The sequence below is a fragment of the Aulostomus chinensis genome, chromosome 9 (assembly GCF_037954235.1).
Source record: "Aulostomus chinensis isolate RoL2024-O1b breed Wild chromosome 9, RoL_Achi_v1.0, whole genome shotgun sequence".
Lineage (NCBI taxonomy): Eukaryota > Metazoa > Chordata > Actinopteri > Syngnathiformes > Aulostomidae > Aulostomus > Aulostomus chinensis.
Genome location: NC_141328.1, coordinates 1,222,988 through 1,247,148, shown reverse-complemented (window position 1 = coordinate 1,247,148; position 24,161 = coordinate 1,222,988). Strand labels below are relative to the sequence as shown.

Below are 24,161 nucleotides of genomic sequence, written 5' to 3'. Positions count from 1 at the left end.
CATCCTTCACTCACATGTCTGGAGGTCACATTTCTTGTCATTTTTCTTGTCATATTTTTTATTTTTCTCGTTAGATTTCAGTTCCATTTCTGCCTGTTGTTGAAGGTTGGAGAGGAGAAATATCCCGTTCCCTCAGGTTAGGAACATCATTTTTTAACAGGTTCTATGTTCTGAAACAACGAAACCATGCGGGAACGCGCCGACTCATGTCTCAGAATAACAAGAGAAGAAGATACAATAATTCATGGACAACCATAACCCATCCATAACTCCGTGTTTCTGCGTGAGAGCGGGGAAACCGCTTGTTCTCTCTGATTGTTTTCTGTTGAACTCTGAAACCTGCAAGTATGAGTTAGCGCTGCAGTTCTCTGAGGGTCCAGCAGAGGGAAGCACGGTGACGTCAATGACGGCTGGTGTAGAAGGTAATATGACGTCAAGAACGTGAAGAACCTGTGATTGGAGACGAAGTGAAATATCACGTTCATGAACTTTATTAGTGTGTGTGTGTGTGTGTGTGTGTGAGCGCCCGTGTGCGTGCGTTTCAATGTGTGTGTGTGTGAGCGCGCGTGTGCGTGCGTTTCAATGTGTGTGTGTGAGCGCGCGTGTGCGTGCGTTTCAATGTGTGTGTGTGTGAGCGCGCGTGTGCGTGCGTTTCAATGTGTGTGTGTGTGTGTGCGGGGGGGGGGGGGGCGAGGGGAGGGGGCGGTCCCTGGCGGGTCCGTGTCCCGCGGATCGGCTGCTGGATCGTCGCAGCTTCAGGTGAGTCAAAGCTTCTTTCAACTCGGTTTCGCGGCGTTTTTCTGTCGGTGTCTTTGATGTTTTTCTCTTACATCCTCGGAACAACAAACTAAAGTTGATGTCCAACGTTCTTTACTGGAATCAAGGTGGAGGCAGCGAGTCAGAGGTTGAACTCTGCTGCATCGTAAACTGTGACGTGTGGCGGCGCCTTAACGTGGTAAAAACACTGATGACGTCAGAGTTCTATCACCTTTGTCAGGGATTGAGTCACATGACCAGGTTATGAGGGGAGTTTGCTAGTCGGTGTCTCTGGTGTGTGTCTGTCATATTTCTGTGATGCGTTGTGCAAATATTTTATTGGTAAAAAGTGTAATAGTCGTCATCAATGAAATCATCAATCACGCAGGTGGGTGGCTGGGTTAGGCTCCACCCCCACCACCCCGAACAGGAGAAGCAGCAGGAAGTGGAGGGACGGAAAGCCAACCTGTTGATGATGTTCATGGCTCGTGCAACACCAGTAGATCCCAGAAGAACCACGCAGCCAGCAGCAGGGGGTGGGGCCTTCGTGCTTGATGGTTGATGACATCAGTGCACCTGACGACTTTCAGGATAATCATGTGACAAGAATTTGTTGTCAAGTTTCAGGGCGTGGCTACTTTGTGATGACAGCCCATCAGTCAGGAGCGAGGCTGGGATGGCGGCTGTGGCGTGAGGTCCTGATTCTGGTCTGGATAGTTTGAGTTCACTGGTTAGTTTGTTGGACGGTGGACGTGTTTCAGGGTGAAGCGCCGCTGGTGCGTTCAGGTGACGTCGTGTTTGCTGCGTTTGTGAGAAGAAACAACATCGATTATTATGAAAATCTGTGAGTTGACAAGTTGTGACGTGTTTGAGGAGCTCAGCTGCTTCTGGTCTCTGTGGAGGAATTTACATTTGTTCAGTTTTCTACATAAAATGGAGATTAAATGTCTATCAGCAGCAGCGAGAGCGGTGTTGGGGAATGAAACCAGCAACCTCTATGTTGCTAGGCAACGTGATGACACAAACAGCCTGAAACCTGATGAAAAGAAACAGAACCAGCGGAGGGAACCACCAGGGTTCCACGCCGCCGTCACTAATAACTAATAACATCAATGAAAATATGAAGGAAAATCATTCCCTGGCAGCAGGTTTGACTGACAGCTGCAGGCTTCTCTCTTGTGAAAGTGTGTGTTCATGCATTTGAACATTTCCCTCATCTTCTGATAACTTCTCTGTGACGAGTTCAGTTGCTGCTCTTCATTCACAACATCGTACAAGCAAAGGCTGGATCAGGGATGAACTGTCCTGCAGCTCTGGTGTCATGTGACCTTCAGGAACTCTCTGTTGGACGGTCATAGGATCTACGTGTTCACGTTCCAGGAGCTGAATGTTACGTTTGTGACGTTAGACACTGCTCTGCTGTCTCATTGGACAGGATGGAGGTGAGTGTGTCTGAAGGCGGAGCCAGTAAGACGCCACACTTGTCAGAGTGTATCTCCAGCCAGCCAACAGCCAATGAGATGCTGCCACATCGCGACACAGGTGATTAAGTTGTGTTTTGACAGTTAAATATTTTCATCCATCATCCCTCCATCCATCCATCATCCATCCATCCATCATCCATCCCTCCATCTTCCCCCTCTTCTCCTGTTGAGGGTGGTGGGGGTGGAGCCTATCCCAGCAGCCTTCCCCCTGGACAGGTCACCAGTCCATGGCAGGGCCAACACATAGAGACAGACAACCATTGGCTCTCCCAGCCACGCCTACGGTCAATTTAGAGTCTGGATTAACCTGGTCCCTCTTGATGTCTTTGGACTGTGGAGGAAGCTGGAGTACCAGAGAGAACCCAGCAGGAACAGGGAGAACATGGAGACTCACCCAGAAAGACCCCGTGCTGCAGCCGGGGCTCCACCCACAACCTTCTTGCTGGGGGCCACAGTGAGGACCACTGCTCCACCCACAACCTTCTTGCTGGGGGGCCACAGGGAGGACCACTGCTCCACCCACAACCTTCTTGCTGGGGGGCCACAGGGAGGACCACTGCTCCACCCACAACCTTCTTGCTGGGGGGCCACAGGGAGGACCACAGTTAAATATTTGAAACACAGAAATAAAGCAGATCTTCAGATTTAAAGGCTGAAGGATCTGACCAGCTGACTCTGGTCCGTCTGATGACATCATGCCTGCTGCATGATGATGTCGTGCTGAGGGTTGGCCATCCCAACCTGAGAGGTTGAACGCTTCGGGTCTGCTGTCAGAACCAGCTTCCTGACAGAGTCCCTGCAGGACGCTGTGAGGGGGACTTCCTGCTTGAGGCCGTGTGTTTTTAGCCCTGAGCTGAGACTGACAGGCAGGACTTCCTCCCACATATGACCCACATCCTGCTGCCTGAAGGTCAACAGGTGAAATAGTTTGAAAAGATCTGAAGCTGAGGATAAAAATACCTGCCGAAGAAACCTGTGAAGAGCATCGCACGCTAACGGGGCCGGAGGATTCGTCAGCGCGTCAACAATACAAACTGTTCTAAACTGTTCTAGAACCTCACTGTGAAATGTTCTACAACAGTTTTCTCTTACTTCTATAATTGTTTTGCGACACCTTTGATTGCAGTGAGCAGCAGCATCAGATCAAATCGCAATCACTCCCTGTTTCCATAGCTGGTCTCCTCTGATTGGACGCTGTTCAAGACGTTTACTAGCAACCAATTAACAAACCTTGGATCAATAGTTTGACACTGTCACCTGAGCCGCTCACAGTGTCACTGGTTTTATGGCTCAATCATGAACCGGCCCCTACACACTGGCCCTCTGAAAACGGCGTCTATAATCTATCTCCCATAATCCAGTTCCTATACTCCGGAGTCTATAATCCAGTTCCTATAATCTGGCTCCTATGATCTGGTTTCTATAATCCAGCTCCTATAATCCGGCTCCTATGATCCAGCTCCTGTAATCCATCTCCTATAATCCGGCTCCTGTAATCCGGCTCCTGTAATCCATCTCCTATAATCCAGTTCCTATAATCCGGCTCCTACAATCCAGTTCCTATAATCCAGCTCCTATGATCTGGTTTCTATAATCCGGCTCCTGTAATCCAGCTCCTATAATCCGGCTCCTACAATCCAGTTCCTACAATCCAGTTCCTATAATCCAGCTCCTATGATCTGGTTTCTATAATCCGGCTCCTGTAATCCAGCTCCTATAATCCGGCTCCTACAATCCAGTTCCTACAATCCGGCTCCTATAATCCGGCTCCTACAATCCAGTTCCTACAATCCAGTTCCTATAATCCAGCTCCTATAATCCAGTTCCTACAATCCAGCTCCTATAATCCAGTTCCTATAATCCGGCTCCTATAATCCAGTTTCTATAATCCAGCTCCTATAATCCAGTTCCTACAATCCAGCTCCTATAATCCAGTTCCTATAATCCGGCTCCTATAATCCGGCTCCTATAATCCAGTTCCTATAATCCAGTTCCTATAATCCAGCTCCTATAATCCAGTTCCTATAATCCAGCTCCTATAATCCAGCTCCTATAATCCAGCTCCTGTAATCCGGCTCCTATAATCCAGCTCCTATAATCCAGCTCCTATAATCCAGTTCCTATAATCCAGTTCCTATAATCCAGCTCCTATAATCCAGCTCCTATAATCCAGTTCCTATAATCCAGTTCCTATAATCCAGTTCCTATAATCCGGCTCCTATAATCCAGTTCCTATAATCCAGTTCCTATAATCCAGCTCCTATAATCCAGTTCCTATAATCCAGCTCCTATAATCCAGCTCCTATAATCCAGTTCCTATAATCCAGCTCCTGTAATCCGGCTCCTATAATCCAGCTCCTATAATCCAGCTCCTATAATCCAGCTCCTATAATCCAGCTCCTATAATCCAGCTCCTATAATCCAGCTCCTGTAATCCGGCTCCTATAATCCAGCTCCTATAATCCAGCTCCTATAATCCAGTTCCTATAATCCAGCTCCTATAATCCAGCTCCTATAATCCAGCTCCTATAATCCAGCTCCTGTAATCCGGCTCCTATAATCCAGCTCCTATAATCCAGCTCCTATAATCCAGTTCCTATAATCCAGTTCCTATAATCCAGCTCCTATAATCCAGCTCCTGTAATCCGGCTCCTATAATCCAGCTCCTATAATCCAGCTCCTATAATCCAGTTCCTATAATCCAGCTCCTATAATCCAGCTCCTATAATCCAGCTCCTGTAATCCGGCTCCTATTAACTGGCCCCTTCCACCTGATTATTGCCGGTTTGTATGCTTTCAATCCTGAGGTCTTCAGTCTTTATTTGGCACAACCCCAAAATCTGCTTTGATTTTCCTGCAGAAGAAGCCCCTCCCCTTTGCTCTAATAGGATAGAAGATGGCGACAGCAGTGATGACTCATTAATTGACAACTCCTTGACCAATGACGTCTCTCGCCTCCTGTCCCTCTGCCCTGCCGTGGCACCGCCTCTCTGGAATCAGAAAGGTGACTTGACGCCCAGGTGAAACTGAATCGAGATTTAGTGTGATGTCATCTCTGATGTCAGGTGTCTGTTTCTCAGGTGTAAACAGGTCTGCAGTGGCTCCTCCTCCCATCTGTACACCACCACCCTCCTCCGTCAACTCCCCGCCTCCTCCATCCAGACACACTGGCAGCAGCTATCATCATCACCATCAACGTCATCATCAGAGAACCAATCCGAAGCGCCTCTCTTCCACTAAAAGCCACACCTCTTTCAAGACAGACGCCGCCCAGATTAAACAAGTGGCTGGAGATGGTGAGCCAATCAGATGGTTTGACCTGCGCTGGAGTGATGGAGCCAGTGCTCGTCCTCCTGTTTAGATCCTGTAGTTCAGAGGTTCTCAAAGGGGGCCTGGAACCCTCCCAGGTCCTTGAGGGTCTTTTAGAAGGGCCTCTGTAGATATGCAAATTTAGTTGTTAGGAATATCGTTGTCTTATTATCTATCATATGATTTGTTTCCCCATTTTGAAATGTGTCATGTGATTAGCAACAAAATTGGCAACAGTTAAAAAAAAAGTTTTTTATGCCAAAGTTTAACAAGCTGCTCTGAAATGTTAGCTAACACAACTGAATGCTAATGTGTAAGCTAATAAAGCAACAATGTAAAATACACCCTAAAACCCCGTGAGCTAAATTAAAACTACAATGTAAAACAAGAAGTTTAAACAGGAGTTAAAACAAAATGTTAAAAATGTAGTTTAACCACAGCTAGAAGCTAAACATGTCAGCTAAAACGCACCAGAACCGTTAGCTCATCCAAACCTAGGAGCTCATTTAGTTGCGAGTATGATTGTTAAAACCCAAATATTTCAGATAGAACGTCTTCAGTTCTGTGTGGTGGTCACCTGGACTGGTTCAGGTCCTCCTCTCATCAAGGGGGTTCTACAGTTCTAGTCTCTGGTGAGGAGCTGCAGGCTTTTATGACCCCCCAACCAGTTGACCAGGACACAGACCTGAGAGACACCAAGACCTGACAGCTCAGACAGAAGCATCCTGACTCAGCAGCACCAAATCTGATGGTTCAGAACATGCAGGCAGTGGCAGAGGAGTTCTGGGGTTTCCAGGTTCCTCAGGTTCCTTTGTAGTGGAACAGTTGAATCAAGCAAGTTTATATTAAAGTACCTAAAAAAAATCAACTGTCACAGTTTAGGTGTGACAGGAAGCAGCAAGACGGGGACGCTCCCTTTCCCTGTTTATCAGCTGAACACCTTCAACATGGAGGTCAGCTTATCTCTGCTGAACACACACACACACACACACACACACACACACACACACACACACACACACATGCACAGTCCTGCTCAGCCTGCAGTGAGTTGAGGTGCAAAACCAGACCAACTGATGCTTTTATGTGTGTGTGTGTTGGTGTGTGTGTGTGTGTGTGTAGATTGTTGCATTCAGTGTCTCCTGGGGTGTCTGTTCTGCGAGCTGCTCTCCATGTGTTCGGCAGTGGGGGCGTGCCTGGCGTGTGGAGGGGGTGTGGCTGGATGCTGTGATGCTGCCACCTGCTGCTGCTGCATGGAGGCTGCAGGGGAGGCGGCCTGTGCAGAGGAGGCGTGTCAGGCTGTGTTGGATTGTGGGATACTGGAGGACTGCTGCAGTTCAGCAGACTGCCTGGAGATCTGCCTGGAGTGCTGCTCCATCTGCTTCCCCTCGTAAAGCGGCCAATCAGAGACGGACAGCCAGATGATGTCAGAGAGGAGCACACCCCTAAGTCTAAAGAAACATGTAAATGAGCTACTTTGCTATGAAGAACCTGAAGAACCATGAAGAACATGAGGCAGGTTCTTGTTAGCTAGAAAACACCCCAGTCAAACATTTCAAGGTTCAGGTATGGCGTTCTCTGGGGATGACACATGGACGACATGTTCTGGGAACATTAAGGAACACAGAACCTTCTTAACTCTCAACAGGATGCTCCCAGAAAACATGCAGAACCATTCAGGACTTCCTGCAGCAGAGGGAATCTTCAATAATGTTCCCAGAACATACCAAGTGTGTTCATGTCTGCACTGAATAAAATTTATTTTCAGACGCTCTCTGTCTGTGATTGACAGCTCAGAATGGGCGGGGCCTGGTGGGGGAGTGCTGCTGTGTGAATTTGAGGAAGAGAAAAGTCAGGACATGCAAACAGGAAACAGGAAGTCGCTGAAATGACAATGCCACCTGAACTCCGACCCTTGAACACCCAACTTCAAAGAGAAACGGAGAGAACACACACACACACACACACACACACACACACTAGGGCATCAGAATGAAAAACCACCGCTGTTCGGCTGGACGTCTGATATTCAGTAGGTTCAAATCTGAGGCTTGGGGCCTCCAACAGGCCATTGCGTTGATGTCCAGGGCTGTGACATCATCATCTAGACACATTTTAACAATCTCACATGATTCAAGGAGAAGAAACAGCTGTGGTCGTCATCACGACGTGTCATTTCCATCCCCCACACCACACCTGAATGTCTGACCTGGCCTCCAAGTGGCGCTCACTCACCTGTGACTGGAAGTCTATTTCCCAATGTTGGAGTTTCGTTTCCTACTGTCACTCAAGAAGAACAAATAGTTTGGTCCTGACGGACATGGAACAAGACTCACCGCCGCCACCTGCTGGTGACTGAGGAGACTCCTGTGACTGCAGCAGAGCAGTTAACGGTTCTTAATTAGCTAAATGGCCTGTTTGTCTAATTTCCTCAGATAATTAAACTTTGTAATAAAGAAGTGAAACCAGCTGCAAAACGCGACTCATCGCTTTAATTTGTTCTCATTAGTCAAGGAAGTTGTCAATGCGTTGACGACATGAGGGAACACTAGAACGACCCGGTGCTGCTCAGGAGAAACGCTGAGTCCTTTGAGTGAATCTCCACCTGCTGACCACACCTGTGCTGAGGGGTTCACTTCAGTCTTTGCAGGTTAGGACTTTTATTTTCCTGAACAGTGAGATGTCGGGACGTGTAGCGCGGTCATGACGGAGCTCTTTTCTTGCGAAATATTCCAGCAGGTGAAAACATGAACGATGGCTTTAGTTTTCAGGAAGTTCGTTTCAGTTCGACCATCTGTGACCGCGTCTTCAGTTTGGGCTCCGAGAACTCGGTCGGACGGACGGACGGACGGACGGGGATTCTGCCTCGGTGACTGACTTATTACCAGACTCTAGTCCTCAGAGTTCAACCAATAATATTCATAATTACAAAAGACATTCCTCAGAAAATCTACTTCTAACAGGGGTTTTATTTCCATATAAAAGTTATAAAAACAAATGATACTTGATTCAGACACACAAAACATAAACACATACACGTCACTATCAAACACACATGAATCCCTTTATGAAGACCAGTTTGGTCCTGATGGCAGAGCTGCTGTCGCTATGACAACACATCATCTCGCCATCGTCTCTTATAACAGTCGGTGGCTCTATTTTCCATTGGTAGTCACAACACAGAATTCATCTTTTTTGCTTCCAGAGAAAAACAGAACAAAACTCCTCGATAACCTCCAGCTCGCTGAAGCTGATGGCGTCTGTTCGCTCGTTTCTATCTGATGGGGAAATGCTACGCTCGGCTTATCAGCAGCCTGCAAGCTGCAGCTGAAGTTTGTCACTGTTAACTGTAGCGACCTGGAGAGATGATAAACCTGAGAGCTAACGCTACAGCTAGCTACATAGCTGTTAGCTGAGAACCCAGAGCCGCTAGATGAGAGGCAGTGAACAGAAGCTCTCCCACTGGGCTAACTTCAGTTCAGCTCTAGCTCCCAACGGTTTTAGCTACTTTGGAGAATGGACCAGTTTGTCACTTTAAAAAGCTATAGCTTGTTATGCTAGCTATTAGCTACTGCATAGCATTCATAGATTGCCAGGTATCAAGTAGCTGAAGCTAAAAGTTAACTACTACAAACTGTTCAAGACTAACAGCCGTAACTGGAAGGAGAAGTACTTTTTGCTCAGAAGAGTGAGCTTCTTGATAGTTTTCTCTTGTTACAGGGTCCTAATGTTTGACGAAGATTCAAAATGGATGCAGGTTGACTCCGGAGGCGACAGACAGACTGCAGAAACTACATTTTTGGGGTCAAAGGGCAAATCACTGTCATGGTTTTTGGATACAAAAAGGGCCTCATCAGCACTTGCGCAATTGTTTCAAATCACCTGTACACCTGTCGCCCCTCTGGGTGGCTTGTGGAAGTGTCGAGCTCAGACTGAATTTGACCATGACAGAAACCATTACTGTCACAACTGTAGGGTAAGAAGTCCGTGTGTACGATGAGCTACCAGTAGCAGCAGTCATCATCCCATCATCTGAAATAATTAGTTAATTTTGTGACACAATAGTTGTAAAAGTGGATTCATTATAATCAGCAGAACTCATGACGTCTGTCCGGCTGATGTTAACCAGGTTATTGTTTTTAGCACTGTGCAGCTTTAGCTTCAATGATCCCACACAAAGTTTGGAAACCTACTTCATTCCACATATCAAATAACTTTGAAATTTAAAAACTTTTTTTTTTGTCCCCTAAAACCACTGAGATTTTGGTAGCCAATGAGCTACACAGAATTCATAGGTGGCTATGAGTGTGAGATAAGGTTTTAACGAGATGTTCTTGAGCTAATGTTTTAGTTAGCATGGCTTTATGTGGAGCTGACTGTAAGGTTCAGTGACCGCCAGCTCAAGCTAACGTTTAGCTGAATGGAGAGCTGGACAGGCACCAGTTAGCTGTGAGCTACAGCTAAAGCGACTACTTTGTTAGCTTTGATCAGACGGTTCAGTGAACTACCAGCTAGCTGTTAGCTACATTTGTAGTTTAAAGTTACAAGATGACGTTATAAAAAGCATCACATGTGAATAAACTGCCTCAAATCTGAACTTCAGCAGGAAGAATAAACAAAATAATGAAAACTAACAGAGAACCAGGGGCCATGTCAGTCCTGGAACTAGAACCCTTCATCCTAGGAAGCTTCATTCTGCTCAATGTTGCATCTCTATATTGTTTTTTTTGTTTTGTTTTTGTCAAACTTCCTGTGGAAACCATGTTGGATTACTGACTCAAACAAAATCTTTCATATTTGTTTGCTTCCAAGCGCTACAAGTTATCGGTGAGCGACTGATCGGGTCTAGTTAGAGAGAGAGCTCTTTGAAGATGGCAACGCCACTGGTGCAGCAACAGTTTCCCTTGTTCCTCCGAAGCTGTTAAAGAGCTCCAATAATCAGTGCAAATTGGATCGGATGTATTGATCAGCTCTCGTTTGTTTGCAGCATTCATTGATTTTAGATTCTTTAGATGAACACAGCAGTGATCAAACCCTCTTGATGTCTCATCTGATGTGGTTTGGCGCCACCTGGCGGTTCAGTCCTGTCGTTCTCCGTCAGTCCTGATCTCTGCTGCTGGAGTTCAAGATTTGCTGAAGTTGAGTCCCACCTGCTGACAGCCAATCGGACTCGACTTCAAAAATCAGAGCTGGGGATTCTTTCAAGGACATCAAAGGTTTGTCAGGACGATCGGAGCGCCAGACGACAGCAGAACGACGGAATCAGAATCTTTCAACTGAACAAGTCACACGGAGGCGAGTCAATCCCCCTCAGCCAGGCTGGACGCCAGCGGCACAAATACAAAACTCTGTTGTATCACTCGCCGCTGCCTAACTTCCTGTAGCGGATCTGAACAGAGCTCCTATCAGGAAACCAGCATTTTAAATTTTTGAGCTCATCGTCATGGAGACAGGCCTGACAGTCTGAAACAGTGCATTATTTGCATAAAAATCTCCATGGTGATGTCATTATCTCAGCATCCTTTTGATCTGTGTTTTACTGATCGCATCACATTCACGTGGTTCTTCCAGAAGTTCTGCTACAAACACGTGTCCCCAGTCTAACACAGAGGGAAGACGTGTGCAGGAAGAACACAGCATCCTGCTACTTTTCAAAATAAAACACTTTGAGTGACTCTTATTCGCTGCATCGCTGCATCAATATGATGGTCAGAGACCATCGGTGCCGGCTGGGCAACTGTCACCATGACGACAGAGTAAAAGACTGGTTGTGTTGTAGCTGACGGGGAGTTAGTGATCACCTGGACCAATCAAGCTGCCACACCTGTCCAGACCCTAAAAGTTTGATTGATCTGTGGATCAATAGTCAGGTGCTTTGCGTGCTTGTGGTGTCGTGGCAGCGGCGTTAACGGCTCATTCTGCTATCAAGAAATTGCTCCAGTTGTTCTGTTCAGTCTGACGCCACCAGATGACGACAGCCATCGTATTCTTGGACACACCAGTTGCCATGGTTACAGGGATGGGGATGTTACCTGATTGTTCCTCAGGATACAGCGGTGTCCTGTACAGACTGTGTGCGTTTGTGATGCCATCATTTAAAAATAGTTTCTTAAAAAAAAAAAAAACTCCCAGCGGGCAGCGTCCTGTCTCCCCTCTTGCCCAATCAAATCTCTCACTTTGCTGATGTCATCAGAGGTCCTCATCCATGCTGAAGCTGCTCCTCCTGCTGCTGCACTTTGATGCCCCGCAGGAAAGCAGTGGATCTGCGCCACCCACTGGAGACATCACGCCATCTCCGTCCTCCATCAGGATGTCTCCGAGGCCATCCAGCGGCGCCAGCCCAACGTTACACATCAGGTCGGAGGAGAAGACAATGGACGACGCCCCCTCAGGCTCATCCAGCTCTGCAAAACTTAAGGTGTCCAAACCCAGCGGGGGCGTAGCCAGGGTGGTGATGTCAGCAGAAGGGGAGGGGTGTGGCATTGAGGGGGACAGGAGGACCTGGGGGTCTGCCACAGTGACGTCCAGGGAGGTGGAGGAAGAGGAGGGTGAGACGCCATGGAGGCGGGCCTGAAGCTCTAACTCCTGTGCGTGCGCGCACGCGCACACACACACACACACACACACACACACACACACACACACACACACACACACACACACACACACGCTCTATTACCTCTCGTTGTCTGGGGGCGTGTCATTGCTGCGTTATAATCTAATTACACTGCTAACTGTTTGGAAGTCAAAGATCAAAGTCCTGAAGGACTCGGCCCCCCCAGGAAGACAACTCAGCCTGGCTTGTTGCTATGGGTTACGTGCTGCATTCGGTGAGCCCTTTCAAGTCGAAACCTTTCTATGGTCCTTCTTGCTATCTGGGTTCTTGTTTTTCCTTACATCTCCAGGTGACATCCTAGGATGTGCTGTGTCAGGGTTGAGTATCACACAGACCACCTGCCACACACAGGTCCCGCCCCCTCACCTGTATCCGGAGCAGCAGTGAGCGGTTGGTGGTCTCCAGCCTCCGCTGTCTGTCCTCCATCTCTCGGGATCTCTGTTGTTCTTTCTGCAGCTTGCGGATGTAATCCACCGAGGCCTTCAGGATGGTTCCTTTGTTCCACCTGGTCTCCCTGCTCGACCAATCACAGGCCACCAAACACCAGGACATTCAGGCAGTAGAATCAGTGATTTCATTCAGTTGTAGACACAAAAAACAGAAAACAGAATCATTGTGTTACTGCTCATGCTTTCAGGTCATGTGATCAGGTCAGGATGAGGTAGTACTGACGGGTCGGGGGATTTGGGGATGAGCGCCCCGAGTTCTTTGATGCGGTCGTTGATGTTGAACCTCCTCCGTCTCTCGACTGGAAACAAGAGACAGATGTGATGATGTACAATCACCTGAAGCTGGGATTTTACAGCCAAAAAAACAACGATTTGAATCTTCAAGTTCATTTTCGAGCCTGAACTTTGTCACTTTTACTTCTAAAGCATCCGAGCGAGCGAAGCGGGACTCACTGAGGTTGTGGTTGTCCTTCTTCTGTCGTTCTTTGATGAGAGCTTTGGTCTCCACATCTACAATGACATCATCATCATCATCATCATCACAGGTATGTGTATGTAAGAGTCAGGCATCAGTTCGAGTGTCCTTCATCTTCTCTTGCTGAGCTGATGTGAGCCATGGGTCAGAACCAGTATTTCTCCGTTCGTTACATTTGAAGCTCTACCAACTGCTGCCGCTGCATCAGACCGTGATTAATGAGCTCGACGCCGCGGCAGGACGTCACTTCCTTAGTTAGTACACATAGACATGTTTATTCTTTGAAGGTTGAATTAGTAGAAGATGAACACAAACTGATGGCCATCAGTGACGGTCATGTGACCAGTGCATACAGAATAGGGACTAAAGAGACAAGGGACAAAATGTTGACGTTGACTGAACAGGAAATGAGACTTGATGATGTTGGAAAATGTGAGTGCGTGTGTGATGAGAGGAAGCGTTCACGTTGACTCATCAAACTGAAGAAGGAACAGATTTACCGCCAGTGGAAAAAAAGGGAACTCAGTGGGCGGGGCTTAACTCTACTCAACGACAGACATCAGAGCCATCTGAGCCGCACCTGAGTGACACCCACCGCTCAGCTCTCTCTTGACGGCGTGCAGGTCGGCTGGGCAGCTGTTGCTGACGTTGATAGTTGGCGTCGGCATCCCTCTGTTATCGCCGTACATGTCCAGCATGTTCCCCGCCACCGGCAGCTGAAAGGGACCAATCACAGCACAGACAAGATGAACCAGTCAGTGATGATTCTACGCTGCATCATGATGACCTCACGCACAAAGTCAACCTCCAGCTTCTGGACCGTCACCCTGTCATCTACCGCCTCCTCAGCCTGGTCTGGGAGAACCAGCCGCTACATCAGGATGGTTATCAACTAGCAGACTAGCATTAGCTGTTAGCACTTCCTGCTGCAATGTAACCATGGAAACCATCACAAGAGGACTGATACCGAAGGAAACTCACAAATGAGATGATTCTGGAGGGTTCTAATATCTCCCAAGTAAAAACTGACTCTCTGATACAGGTCAGCAACTAGAACATATTTTCACACACACACACACACGCACGCACGCACGCACGCACGCACGCGCGGTGCCTGCAACCCTGCAGGAGGCTTCAATGGTCATCAGGTTAAATTGCTCCTCCAGTGGTTGGTTGGTTGGTTGGTTGGTTGCTCAGGTCTTCGTCTGCTCTGTTTAACGTGTTTACACAGCACAAACGGCGATGTGACCTCAGGTCACAGTTTTTCAGGAATCTGCTGATCAAACAGGAAAACCCGCAGGATGATAAGAGCAGCCGTCAGCTCAGGACCCTCAGAGACAATGACTGCCTCCACAAACTACAACTACCACAATCAGTCTGGTTACATAGCAGCCAAGCTAGCTAGCGCTGCTGCTCTCAGCTACACGCTAGCAGAGCTGGATTCACTCGTTCAGTCGTGCTGCTGAGAGTCTCTGAATGAGAAGAAAACAAGATGTTTGTTTCCTATAATGTGGTTTTTTTTTCTTCAGCAGAACAATAAACCAAGAAAAAGTGCTACAAATGAGCATGCTAACATGTCGATGCTGAAGATGCTAACAGGTATGAACAAGATTTTGAATCAGGTTTCATACACCAGAAGACTCTGATCATCCTGGTCAGAAGCACCTGAACGCCCCACTTTAGTTTAGCATGTTAGCAAGCTAATGTTTGCGATGAGGCAGATGAGGACGTCGCTACCGCTGCAGCTACTTGATGAAAATATTTGGACAAAAACGTTGAGCATGTTGAATGTTAGGACAGGAGCTGATGGCAGTGGAACAAAAGTGACTCAAACATTCATGTCACAACTTCTATTCACCACCTCTCAGGCAATGGCGGCGCAGCGAGGAGCTTTGAATCTTTGTTCAACTGTTCCTCCCGATGGACGTCAGAGTCACGACGCTGTCACAGGTGCGCCAGCTGAAAGAGCCTCAGCAGCCGTAACCCTGCCATCACGAGAACTGAGAACTTCAAGAAAAACTGAGTTCCAAAGAGGGAAAAAGAAATCCAACAGTCTCAAAGTCTAAAAGTGAGGAACTCCGGGATCTGGTTTCATCTCACAGGGTTACAGCGGCGTGGGGACATGATGGCGTTCTCCACCAGCCAAGACCCTTTTTTTCGGTCTGGAGTAGTTTTAAGATTTCGTTTGGAATTCTCGTTGTAATGAAAGTTGTTCCTGCAATTCAATGAAATGTGTTGCTAAGCAACCTTCAGCACTTGGACAGAGCGTGACTCCTCAAACTATCAGAACCATCCAAATGACATCTGTACAATCAACAGTTTGTACCTCTTGATCAAGCAATCACTCATTTGGTCCATGAATGGCAGAAACATGGACAGGTCGTCCTCTACGTCCCCACCAGCAGCCTGGGGACCGACACTTTCCGTTGACGACGTTGAGTCGAGGTGATTATTATTTCTACTACCACGTGTTGATTAGCTGTTCGCTGAGGCGTCCAGATGGAGCTTCAGCGACGCCATCGGCTCACACACGTCTTCATCTGTGTTGTGGTCATGAAATCACCCACGGACAGACCAGGAGAGTTTCTGCTGCTCCTCAGCTGTGATTAGGCATTCGACCAAAAATGACAACTAACCCGCTTCAAATCAGACAGAAACACTTTGAATATTTGTCGTCCTCCTCCTCCTCGCTCATAATGCAAGGATCAAACATTCCTGCTGATCAGAGGTCAGAGGTCGCAGCTGAAACTGGCCTGAAATAACAAGACAAACATTTTACCTCTGATTTAATCCTCCTCTTCTCATGATCCGGCAGTAAAACTAGAATCCTCATTGTTAATGATTCCACACAAACTAATAAACAGCACACATATACACACACACACACACACACACACACACACACATTCAAACACCAACTCAGACCAGCTGTGCTGCTGCTCTTCCTCTTTCTATTTGGACGACTGTTAAAAAATGAGGAAACGTGTCTTTAAGAAAGAAGAGAAAAAAAAACAACTGCCAGTGACCTTATCATCTTCCTGACACACACACACACACACACACACACGCACACATTCTCTCTCTCACACACACACACACACACACACACACACACACACACACACACACGCAAGGAATGTAATCTGTCTCTGGGGAGAACGACAATCAGAAAAGAAGCAGAAAGAGAGGACAACGCCACCTCATCATTCCCTGGTCTGACCTCCTGTGCTGATCAGGTCATCAGAGCATCTCACACTTGCGCATGATGTGCGTGCACGCACACACGCGCACACACACACACACACACACACACGCACACACACACACACACACACACTTTTAGTATTTGTGAGAGAATTCAAAGCTTCATATGTGAAAAATTTAAACTGGCTTTAAACTTCATCTCCCCACCAGCAGAGGGCAGCATTCCACCAGGAAGTGGGCGTGTCCACCTCCATCATCGGGAGGCTGACGAGGGAATGAGTGAAGCCGATTTCTGCCGTTTGTGACAGCCTGAATCTGATCTGTGAGGTTTGCTAAATTGTTGCTATAAGCAGTTCAGCTCATGGCCAGACTGAGATGCTCCGGCTGTAGCAAAGCGCCCCCTAGTGGACGTTTGTTATCAGGCAGATTCAGGTGTGCCGGAATTAGGACCCGCCTCTTTTCTGTTGGAGTTCTTCAGTGCTGCTCTGCTCCTGCATGCTCCAGCAGCTCTCGAACCGTGGACTCTCCTTTCCAAGTGTCGTTTGTGCGCTCAGCTACGTGTAAATCGATTGTTCTCAGACTGTTGTTTGTGCGTTTGTATAATTCTTCATGAATCTCAGTTGCTGTGTCACTGTTAGCTTTGCTGTTAGCATGACATGACCTTGACTTACCATCCCTCAGCTAACTAGCCTTTCTGCTGGCTAATTAGCCACTACAGAGGAATATGTGTTGTTGCCAGGAGTGACACTCCCAAGTTCCAGCGCCATCTTGGTTAGACACGTTTATCCTGCTGGCACTCAGAGCTCACGGCGCTCTTTCCTGGCTGGAGGAGTGGATCGTGTCGGTGCACGTCCTCACTCATTGCTGTCTTCTAGCTCGACTCTTTATTCCAGGACCCCACTCATAAATGATGAACGACAGGGGGAGTGTGACTTGATGTTGGTGTGCTTATGGGAAATAAACGCCCAGGCAAGAAGTTAAACTTCAGAACATTTCTGTCTCATCTTGCGTCACATGATGCCATCAACCAGCCACCAGAGGAGAGCAGCACCCCCCCACACGCATGGATCATATTATAAGGGGTGTCTCACGCCCCCTCCTGACCACACATTACGATGGAGACCTCTTAGTGTGACCAGCAAAGACCTGCATCTCTGTATGTGTGTGCGTTACCGTGGTAGCAAGCTGCTCTCCAGTGTCAGTCAGAGTCAGGAAGTCATCGTTGAGGCTTGACTCCAGGCTGATGATGTCATCGATGACCGTCTCCTCCATCTGAACGAATCAGAGATCAGAAAGCAGCTTTACAAACAGTCCAAGTCGTCATTGGAGGATGAAGATGAGCGAGACTCAATAATTCACGAAACACACAACTACCCATGATGCATTGTGTTTTTTGAGGCTGCCTGTTGATGTCTTATTGTTTGTTTGATAATTGATGCAGTAAACAAACCACGCAGTTCTCAGACATGTTTCCTTATTGGAATATCCCGCGTCATCAGCCTGCGGCTGGTAAACGTTTCATCCAATCCAGTATTTTTGAATGTGTTTAGCCTTTTTAAAAGAGTTTTCTGGAACAGTTTGAGAGACAGTTTGGAGTCCCAAAGCGCCATAGTGTTACTGAGAGGTCAGGCTCATGAGGTCACGCCTGGCAGGTCGCACGGTCTGACTGATCCAATCAGTTCCTGAGACAAACGCAGAAAGAAACGTTCTGACATCAGAAATTAAATCTGCTGTCAAATGAAGCCGCGAGGAGAGACAGAGACGCGTCCAGGGGACATTCACACATCCCGACAGGTACTGAGGCATCGGGATCATCCTGCCGCCACGCTGACACTGCTTTCCTTTCTGCTGATTCACAAGAAAGTAAGACAAAGCGTGTGTGTGTGTGATAGAGAGAGGGAGAGAGGGAGAGAGAGACCCAGATCCTCTCTAGTCAGCTGAGTCAGACAGGAAGGATACTGCTGAAGATAGTGAACATATTCTGTCTCCATGACAACGCCTCACTTCCGAAACAACTACACAAACACCCCATCAGGTCCAGAATTCCCACAACAGCATTTCATTTGCTAAAAGTGAGACTTTTACAGAATGTTTGAAATGACTCAGCGGCTCACCGCCATTTCTTTGATACCTCTTGTTTGGGGCTGCCGGCTGCTGGCTGGCTGCCGGGGGTGGAGCCTAGCTGGGGGGAGTGGCTTGGCGTCTGAGTGGCCATCTTTGTAGCAGCCTGAGTGGTGGACAGATACTGACGCACCTGCTGACGCTGGGCCTGCTGGATGTGATACCTGGTGGGGTTCTCCAGGTGAGTCTGCACCTGGGAGGCACAGAGAGCTGTGATGTCATTGCGATGTCATCAGATAGTAAGTATGAGTGGGAGAACCTGCCCGGGTGTGTTATGGGAGGTGCAGGATCCAGCGAATTTGAACTGAGGGTCAGTTTATTGAGTCCTCCTACCTTTAGCACTTCCACCGGGACCTGAGCAGGCGGCCTGACGGACGACCCACAGACAGACATCGGCGAGGAAGAGTCGGCTGTCGGACGCAGGAGCTGCTGCTGGGCCTCCTTCTGGTCCTCCTCTAGAGCCTGCTGACGCATCAGATCCTGACGCATCAGAACCCTGCAGGAGACAGAAACAGTTGTGACTCCTGCCAGCTGGAGGATGGTACCCTCTGCTGGACCGGAGGAGGAACTACTGGGAACGAGGGCACATGGGGGGAGGAGACTAGAGGGAAGAGCAGGAAGGAGGGAAGAAGTGTACCTGGATGACATGGCTGACGGCAGAGAGGATGACGACGATGAACACGAGGAAGCAGCCGCTGAAGCACTGAGAGGAGTAAGACGTTGAGTATGTGATTAAAGTTGGACATAAAACAGCAGAGATTTAGTCAACACAGCCTTCGACCTGCTGCCGATGTTACCCAGAACGCCAGTGGCCTAATGGCACTGGAGGGATTGCTGGTAGCAGCTAACGTAGCCTTCGGCAGCTAACAGCACTGTGACACACCGTTGATCCACACATGACATATCTACCAGTGTATCCACGGCAACGGAGCTGGCATCAGCGTCCACAGATGAGAAACACCACTGTCTGGATGACATCCTAATAGCAATGTGTGTAAAAGGGTGGAGGTCAGAGGTCAGAGGCCTGTGGCTCACCTGATGCTGATTGGTTGACTCTTGATCTGGTAGAAGGTGTCGCAGTCAGACGGCAGCAAACTGTCGACCTCGATGTCAGCGACAATCCCAGACTCCACCCTGATAGACAGAAACAACCAATCAGATCTCAGACCTGCAGCACCAGCTGAGACAGAGACAGACAGAGACATGTGGGGACACACAAGGACACACGGAGCTTCACATAAAACACAACTGTCTCTGTGCTGATGGTGGTTGGTTTCAGCTGTGACTCGAACGCATCAAATTATGGAAGTTGGCCAGGAGACCAAGGAAATCAACACACACACACACACACACGTGCACACACACGCACACACACACGGTGTACAGGGAAAAAAGAAATTAAACCGAAGTATGTGCATGTATGTAAGTTTTCTGCTGAGTCACTTCCGCTGATAGCCCCCCCCACACACACACACGGACCCCTGAATCAGCAGCTGCAGTGTTCAAGTACCACAGGAAAACAGACATTTCACTGATATCTCAGGATCTGTTGAGCTATGAACAGCAACAGTCCTTTAAGGTGCCAGTGCAGCTCAGCACAGGCGCTCGTGATCCACGTAGTGGCCTCATTCCATTTAGGTGGGCCAGGGTCCTGGAACTGGACATGCTGGCTCACTAGAGTGGCTGTTGCATACGGAAAGGAATGTGACCACAATTTCCCTCCATCCCTCCCTCCATGTTCCCCCTCTCCTCCTGTTGAGGGTGGTGGGGGTGGAGCCTATCCCAGCAGCCTTCCCCCTGGACAGGTCACCAGTCCATGGCAGGGCCAACACATAGAGACAGACAACCATTGGCTCTCCCAGCCACGCCTACGGTCAATTTAGAGTCTGGATTAACCTGGTCCCTCTTGATGTCTTTGGACTGTGGAGGAAGCTGGAGTACCAGAGAGAACCCAGCAGGAACAGGGAGAACATGGAGACTCACCCAGAAAGACCCCGTGCTGCAGCCGGGGCTCCACCCACAACCTTCTTGATGGGGGGCCACAGTGAGGACCACTGCTCCACACCCAACCTTCTTGATGGGGGCCACAGTGAGGACCACTGCTCCACCCACAACCTTCTTGCTGGGGGCCACAGTGAGGACCACTGCTCCACCCACAACCTTCTTGATGGGGGCCACAGGGAGGACCACTGCTCCACCCACAACCTTCTTGATGGGGGCCACAGTGAGGACCACTGCTCCACCCACAACCTTCTTGATGGGGGCCACAGTGAGGACCACTGCTCCACACCCAACCTTCTTGATGGGGGCCACAGTGAGGACCACTGCTCCACACCCAACCTTCTTGATGGGGGCCACAGTGAGGACCACTGCTCCACACCCAACCTTCTTGATGGGGGCCACAGTGAGGACCACTGCTCCACCCACAACCTTCTTGATGGGGGCCACAGTGAGGACCACTGCTCCACCCACAACCTTCTTGATGGGGGCCACAGTGAGGACCACTGCTCCACCCACAACCTTCTTGCTGGGGGCCACAGGGAGGACCACTGCTCCACCCACAACCTTCTTGATGGGGGCCACAGGGAGGACCACTGCTCCACCCACAACCTTCTTGATGGGGGCCACAGTGAGGACCACTGCTCCACCCACAACCTTCTTGATGGGGGCCACAGTGAGGACCACTGCTCCACCCACAACCTTCTTGCTGGGGGCCACAGGGAGGACCACTGCTCCACCCACAACCTTCTTGCTGGGGGGCCACAGGGAGGACCACTGCTCCACCCACAACCTTCTTGCTGGGGGGCCACAGGGAGGACCACTGCTCCACCCACAACCTTCTTGCTGGGGGGCCACAGGGAGGACCACTGCTCCACCCACAACCTTCTTGCTGGGGGGCCACAGGGAGGACCACTGCTCCATCCTGCTGCCTCGTGACCACAGTTAATTTTGTCAATTACACCTGTATGTCAAACTCCTTCACCTGACATGAGCTTGTGTTCGCCTCAGCTACCATCAGGTAACAGTTAAATCGCATAAAAACAACTTCTCAGCTGTCACTCGTGAGCAGCTGTTGCTCAGTTCGATCATTTCCTTCATCAAACACCTGAAGGCAGCACAACAGTCAGACATCCTTCACCTGTCTGAACGGCTTCGTTACCGTTTTCCTTCTTCAAAATGAAGAAGAAGGAAATGTTGTGTTTTTGCACCATGCAGCAAAGGCAGGAAGTGTGACAAGGTGGAAACACGGAACTCCTCAATGTCACTCAGCACCTAGATATCCAATCACAATGAAGGAAGGGCGGGACCAGAGAGACCAACAGGACACGTGGGAGTGCTGCTCAACAACAACAGAGGAAGAGCAGACAATCAGACGCATGGAGAGGTTCCTCATGAATCCCTCATCCCCAGATATTCTGTATCATGGCAAACACAGTGTCTCGAACCTAAAAAACAAAAACAAAAAAGAACACGGCACCCCCCCCCCACACACACACACACACACACAAAGGTCTAACCACTTTTCTGGCTGAAACCCTGGAAAGTGTTCAAGAGTGAGGAAATAAGGAAGGAATGGAGGAGGCGGTGTGGTTGCTGAATGGGATGCAGCCACGGAAGCAGGAAGTGTTTTTGGAGAAAAGGCATCTGGAAACAGTTAAAGACACAAAAAACGAACACAATCGAGAGAAACGCACAAGAACACTGTCCTCCATCTTAATCATCATCATCGTCATCACACCGCTGTATCCCGGGAAAAAACAAACTCCTCCTCTGTGGTTTTACTTGTTGTTTCAGTCTCCACACGCACATATTTCTGTGTGTGCGCGCGCGGGAGTGTGTGTGTGGGTGGGGGGTACAAAAAACACAGGACTAGACCGAACCTGCCCATCTCCTTCAGAAAAAACCTAAGCTGTGTGTTGAGGTGTGTGTGTGTGTTAATCTGGGATGACTCATTACAGCAGGAAAGAGGATCAGGGGTCAAAGTTCACGCAGTAACAACAACCACCACCTGCCTCCAACACGCTCACATTCCAGCCCGTTCTCCCTCTCCTCTCTTCGGCTCCGGTCGTGATGGAGGCAGCGGCCTCCCACTCACTCACAAACAAACATCCACGCTTCTCTGAGATTTTATGATCAACTCGAAATCGGCTTCGGTCACATTCCGCAGAACGAAGCGCAATTCTGGTGAATCACAACTTCGCCGAATAAAAAGGAGATAAAAGTCCTACAGGTGCAGGTCGTCACGTGCTCAGGTGACCTGGGACACCCGGTCCGACCAAGATCTCCCCGCACTTCCCGGTGACGGATTCAGGAACGCCAAGCTGCCATTGAAGATTCCCCCTTTTCCCCTCGAACAGACTCGTTACTTCTACTTTTTTTCACCGTTCAACTGAAACAACTTTCATCCTCATCTCCGGATCCACCGGAACCACAGAAACGCGTCACTCGTGCCTGCAGGTGACCTCCGACCCGTCCAGTTAATCGCGACTTCAAATGCATCTTTTTTGAATGGACTTTGGTTCGCCGCTACCAGCTCGAGGTAACGGTGCCTCGCAGACCCCCGGACTCACCGAACCAGATTGAGAGTTTCAGCGGAGTCCAGGATGACAAACACGGTCTGCGGCTGCAGGAGTCCGGCCTCCGGCGCCGTCGGCTCGGCTCCGGTTCGGTTCTGGCCTCCGGTCTTTATCTGGTCCGAGCTGACGGATGACATTTCCCCACCGGCAGACGACGACGTTAAGACCAGCTGAGAGCGAGCTGAGATGCTCTGGATTTCCCATGAGCCACCGCGGCGACACCACATGCGCGAGCGCGAGCACGCGCGTGGACGCACCTTGGTTGCGGTGAGCGCAGAACTGAAACACACGAATGTGCCAGACCTCCCGTTCCTGTCGGGGGTACCGTGGCTGAGGAGCCGAGCACCGGCGGCTAACTCAGCTTCCTGTTACCAAACACCGCGGGCCCATGGTTCCGGTTCTGAAATGAGACGGTCCTCCGTCGTCCCTTCAAACTCGTAATGAGGGCAGCGATTCTAGATCCTTCTGTCGTAAACCTCTGTACCTGCTGACCCGTGTGAGGTACATGGACCTCGTGTTCCTGCACGTGACTGACAGAACGTTACACAACAATGTTGACAAACAAACAAACAGCCGAATCCGCTCGCGCGGCTCGGTGTTTCTATCCGTTCTACTTCTGTGTGAAAGAGGCGGGACTTGCTCGCAGGTCCGCCATCTTGTTTGTTTTCGTCGCAGCTGTTACGGGAAATGTGTTGTGGCGGGGAAATCCATGACGTCAGCGGCTTACGCCTGATCGGCTGAGCTCAGTTGGCGTAACAACTGGCCAATCAGCGGGCCGGACGGAGGCGGGGCGAGCTTTTGTTTGGAGTTTTAAAAGTAACGTTTTCGTCAGCGCCGGATGACGTCACCTGTCGCCAACTGTCTCTGACACACTTGATGAAAAGACGGACTCAATATTTCATAATAGTCATAGCAAAGAAGTGTGTTCATCTGAATACAGACTGAGTTCACGTCCCAAAGAGTCAAACCCACACTGGTTGGGACCTCCACCAGGGGGCAGGCCGCTCACGTGGCTCCTTGGAGGCGTGCAGGACAAGTCAGGTACCTCCTTTCCTCACCTGGCTGGTCAACACGATACTCACCTGTCACCTGACAGCCTCAGCAAGCACTGACTTGTAATGATCAGTCAGCCTGTTGGACAGCGTCCTGTCATTACGGGGCCAAAAGTGC

The 24,161-nt window shown here is 49.2% G+C and overlaps 2 protein-coding genes and 1 long non-coding RNA gene across 7 annotated transcripts; 2 read left to right on the top strand and 1 right to left on the bottom strand.

Moving 5' to 3' along the window:
- Nucleotides 1-673: 673 nt before the first annotated feature.
- On the bottom strand, nucleotides 674-23,652 carry tfe3a (transcription factor binding to IGHM enhancer 3a). Of its 4 annotated transcripts, none has more exons than XM_086212965.1 (11): nucleotides 22,986-23,652; nucleotides 19,450-19,548; nucleotides 19,052-19,117; nucleotides 18,748-18,910; nucleotides 18,425-18,607; nucleotides 17,467-17,565; nucleotides 13,670-13,805; nucleotides 13,068-13,124; nucleotides 12,838-12,913; nucleotides 12,532-12,679; nucleotides 674-1,557 (listed from the first exon to the last, which is right to left on the bottom strand). In XM_086212965.1, the coding sequence occupies exons 1-11, from the start codon at nucleotides 23,216-23,218 to the stop codon at nucleotides 1,324-1,326; spliced, it is 1,494 nt and encodes a 497-aa protein (XP_086069091.1). In that variant the 5' UTR covers nucleotides 23,219-23,652; the 3' UTR covers nucleotides 674-1,323. The 4 variants fall into 4 exon arrangements, with proteins under 4 accessions (XP_086069091.1, XP_086069089.1, XP_086069090.1 ...); XM_086212963.1 differs by lacking the exon at nucleotides 674-1,557 and adding an exon at nucleotides 8,501-12,134; XM_086212964.1 differs by lacking the exon at nucleotides 674-1,557 and adding an exon at nucleotides 8,501-12,134 and having other exon boundaries at nucleotides 13,685-13,805.
- Nucleotides 699-8,013, top strand: LOC147255316 (uncharacterized). Its single transcript, XM_086212967.1, has 5 exons — nucleotides 699-759; nucleotides 2,192-2,298; nucleotides 5,101-5,244; nucleotides 5,321-5,536; nucleotides 6,672-8,013. Exons 2-5 carry the CDS (start codon nucleotides 2,193-2,195, stop codon nucleotides 6,941-6,943), a joined length of 738 nt encoding a protein of 245 aa, XP_086069093.1. The 5' UTR covers nucleotides 699-759; nucleotide 2,192; the 3' UTR covers nucleotides 6,944-8,013.
- Nucleotides 13,222-16,048, top strand: LOC147255315 (uncharacterized). Of its 2 annotated transcripts, none has more exons than XR_015117789.1 (3): nucleotides 13,222-13,343; nucleotides 14,622-14,688; nucleotides 14,958-16,048. It is a non-coding gene; the product is annotated as an uncharacterized LOC147255315 (long non-coding RNA). The 2 variants fall into 2 exon arrangements; XR_015117788.1 differs by having other exon boundaries at nucleotides 13,249-13,343; nucleotides 14,619-14,688.
- Nucleotides 23,653-24,161: the final 509 nt, after the last annotated feature.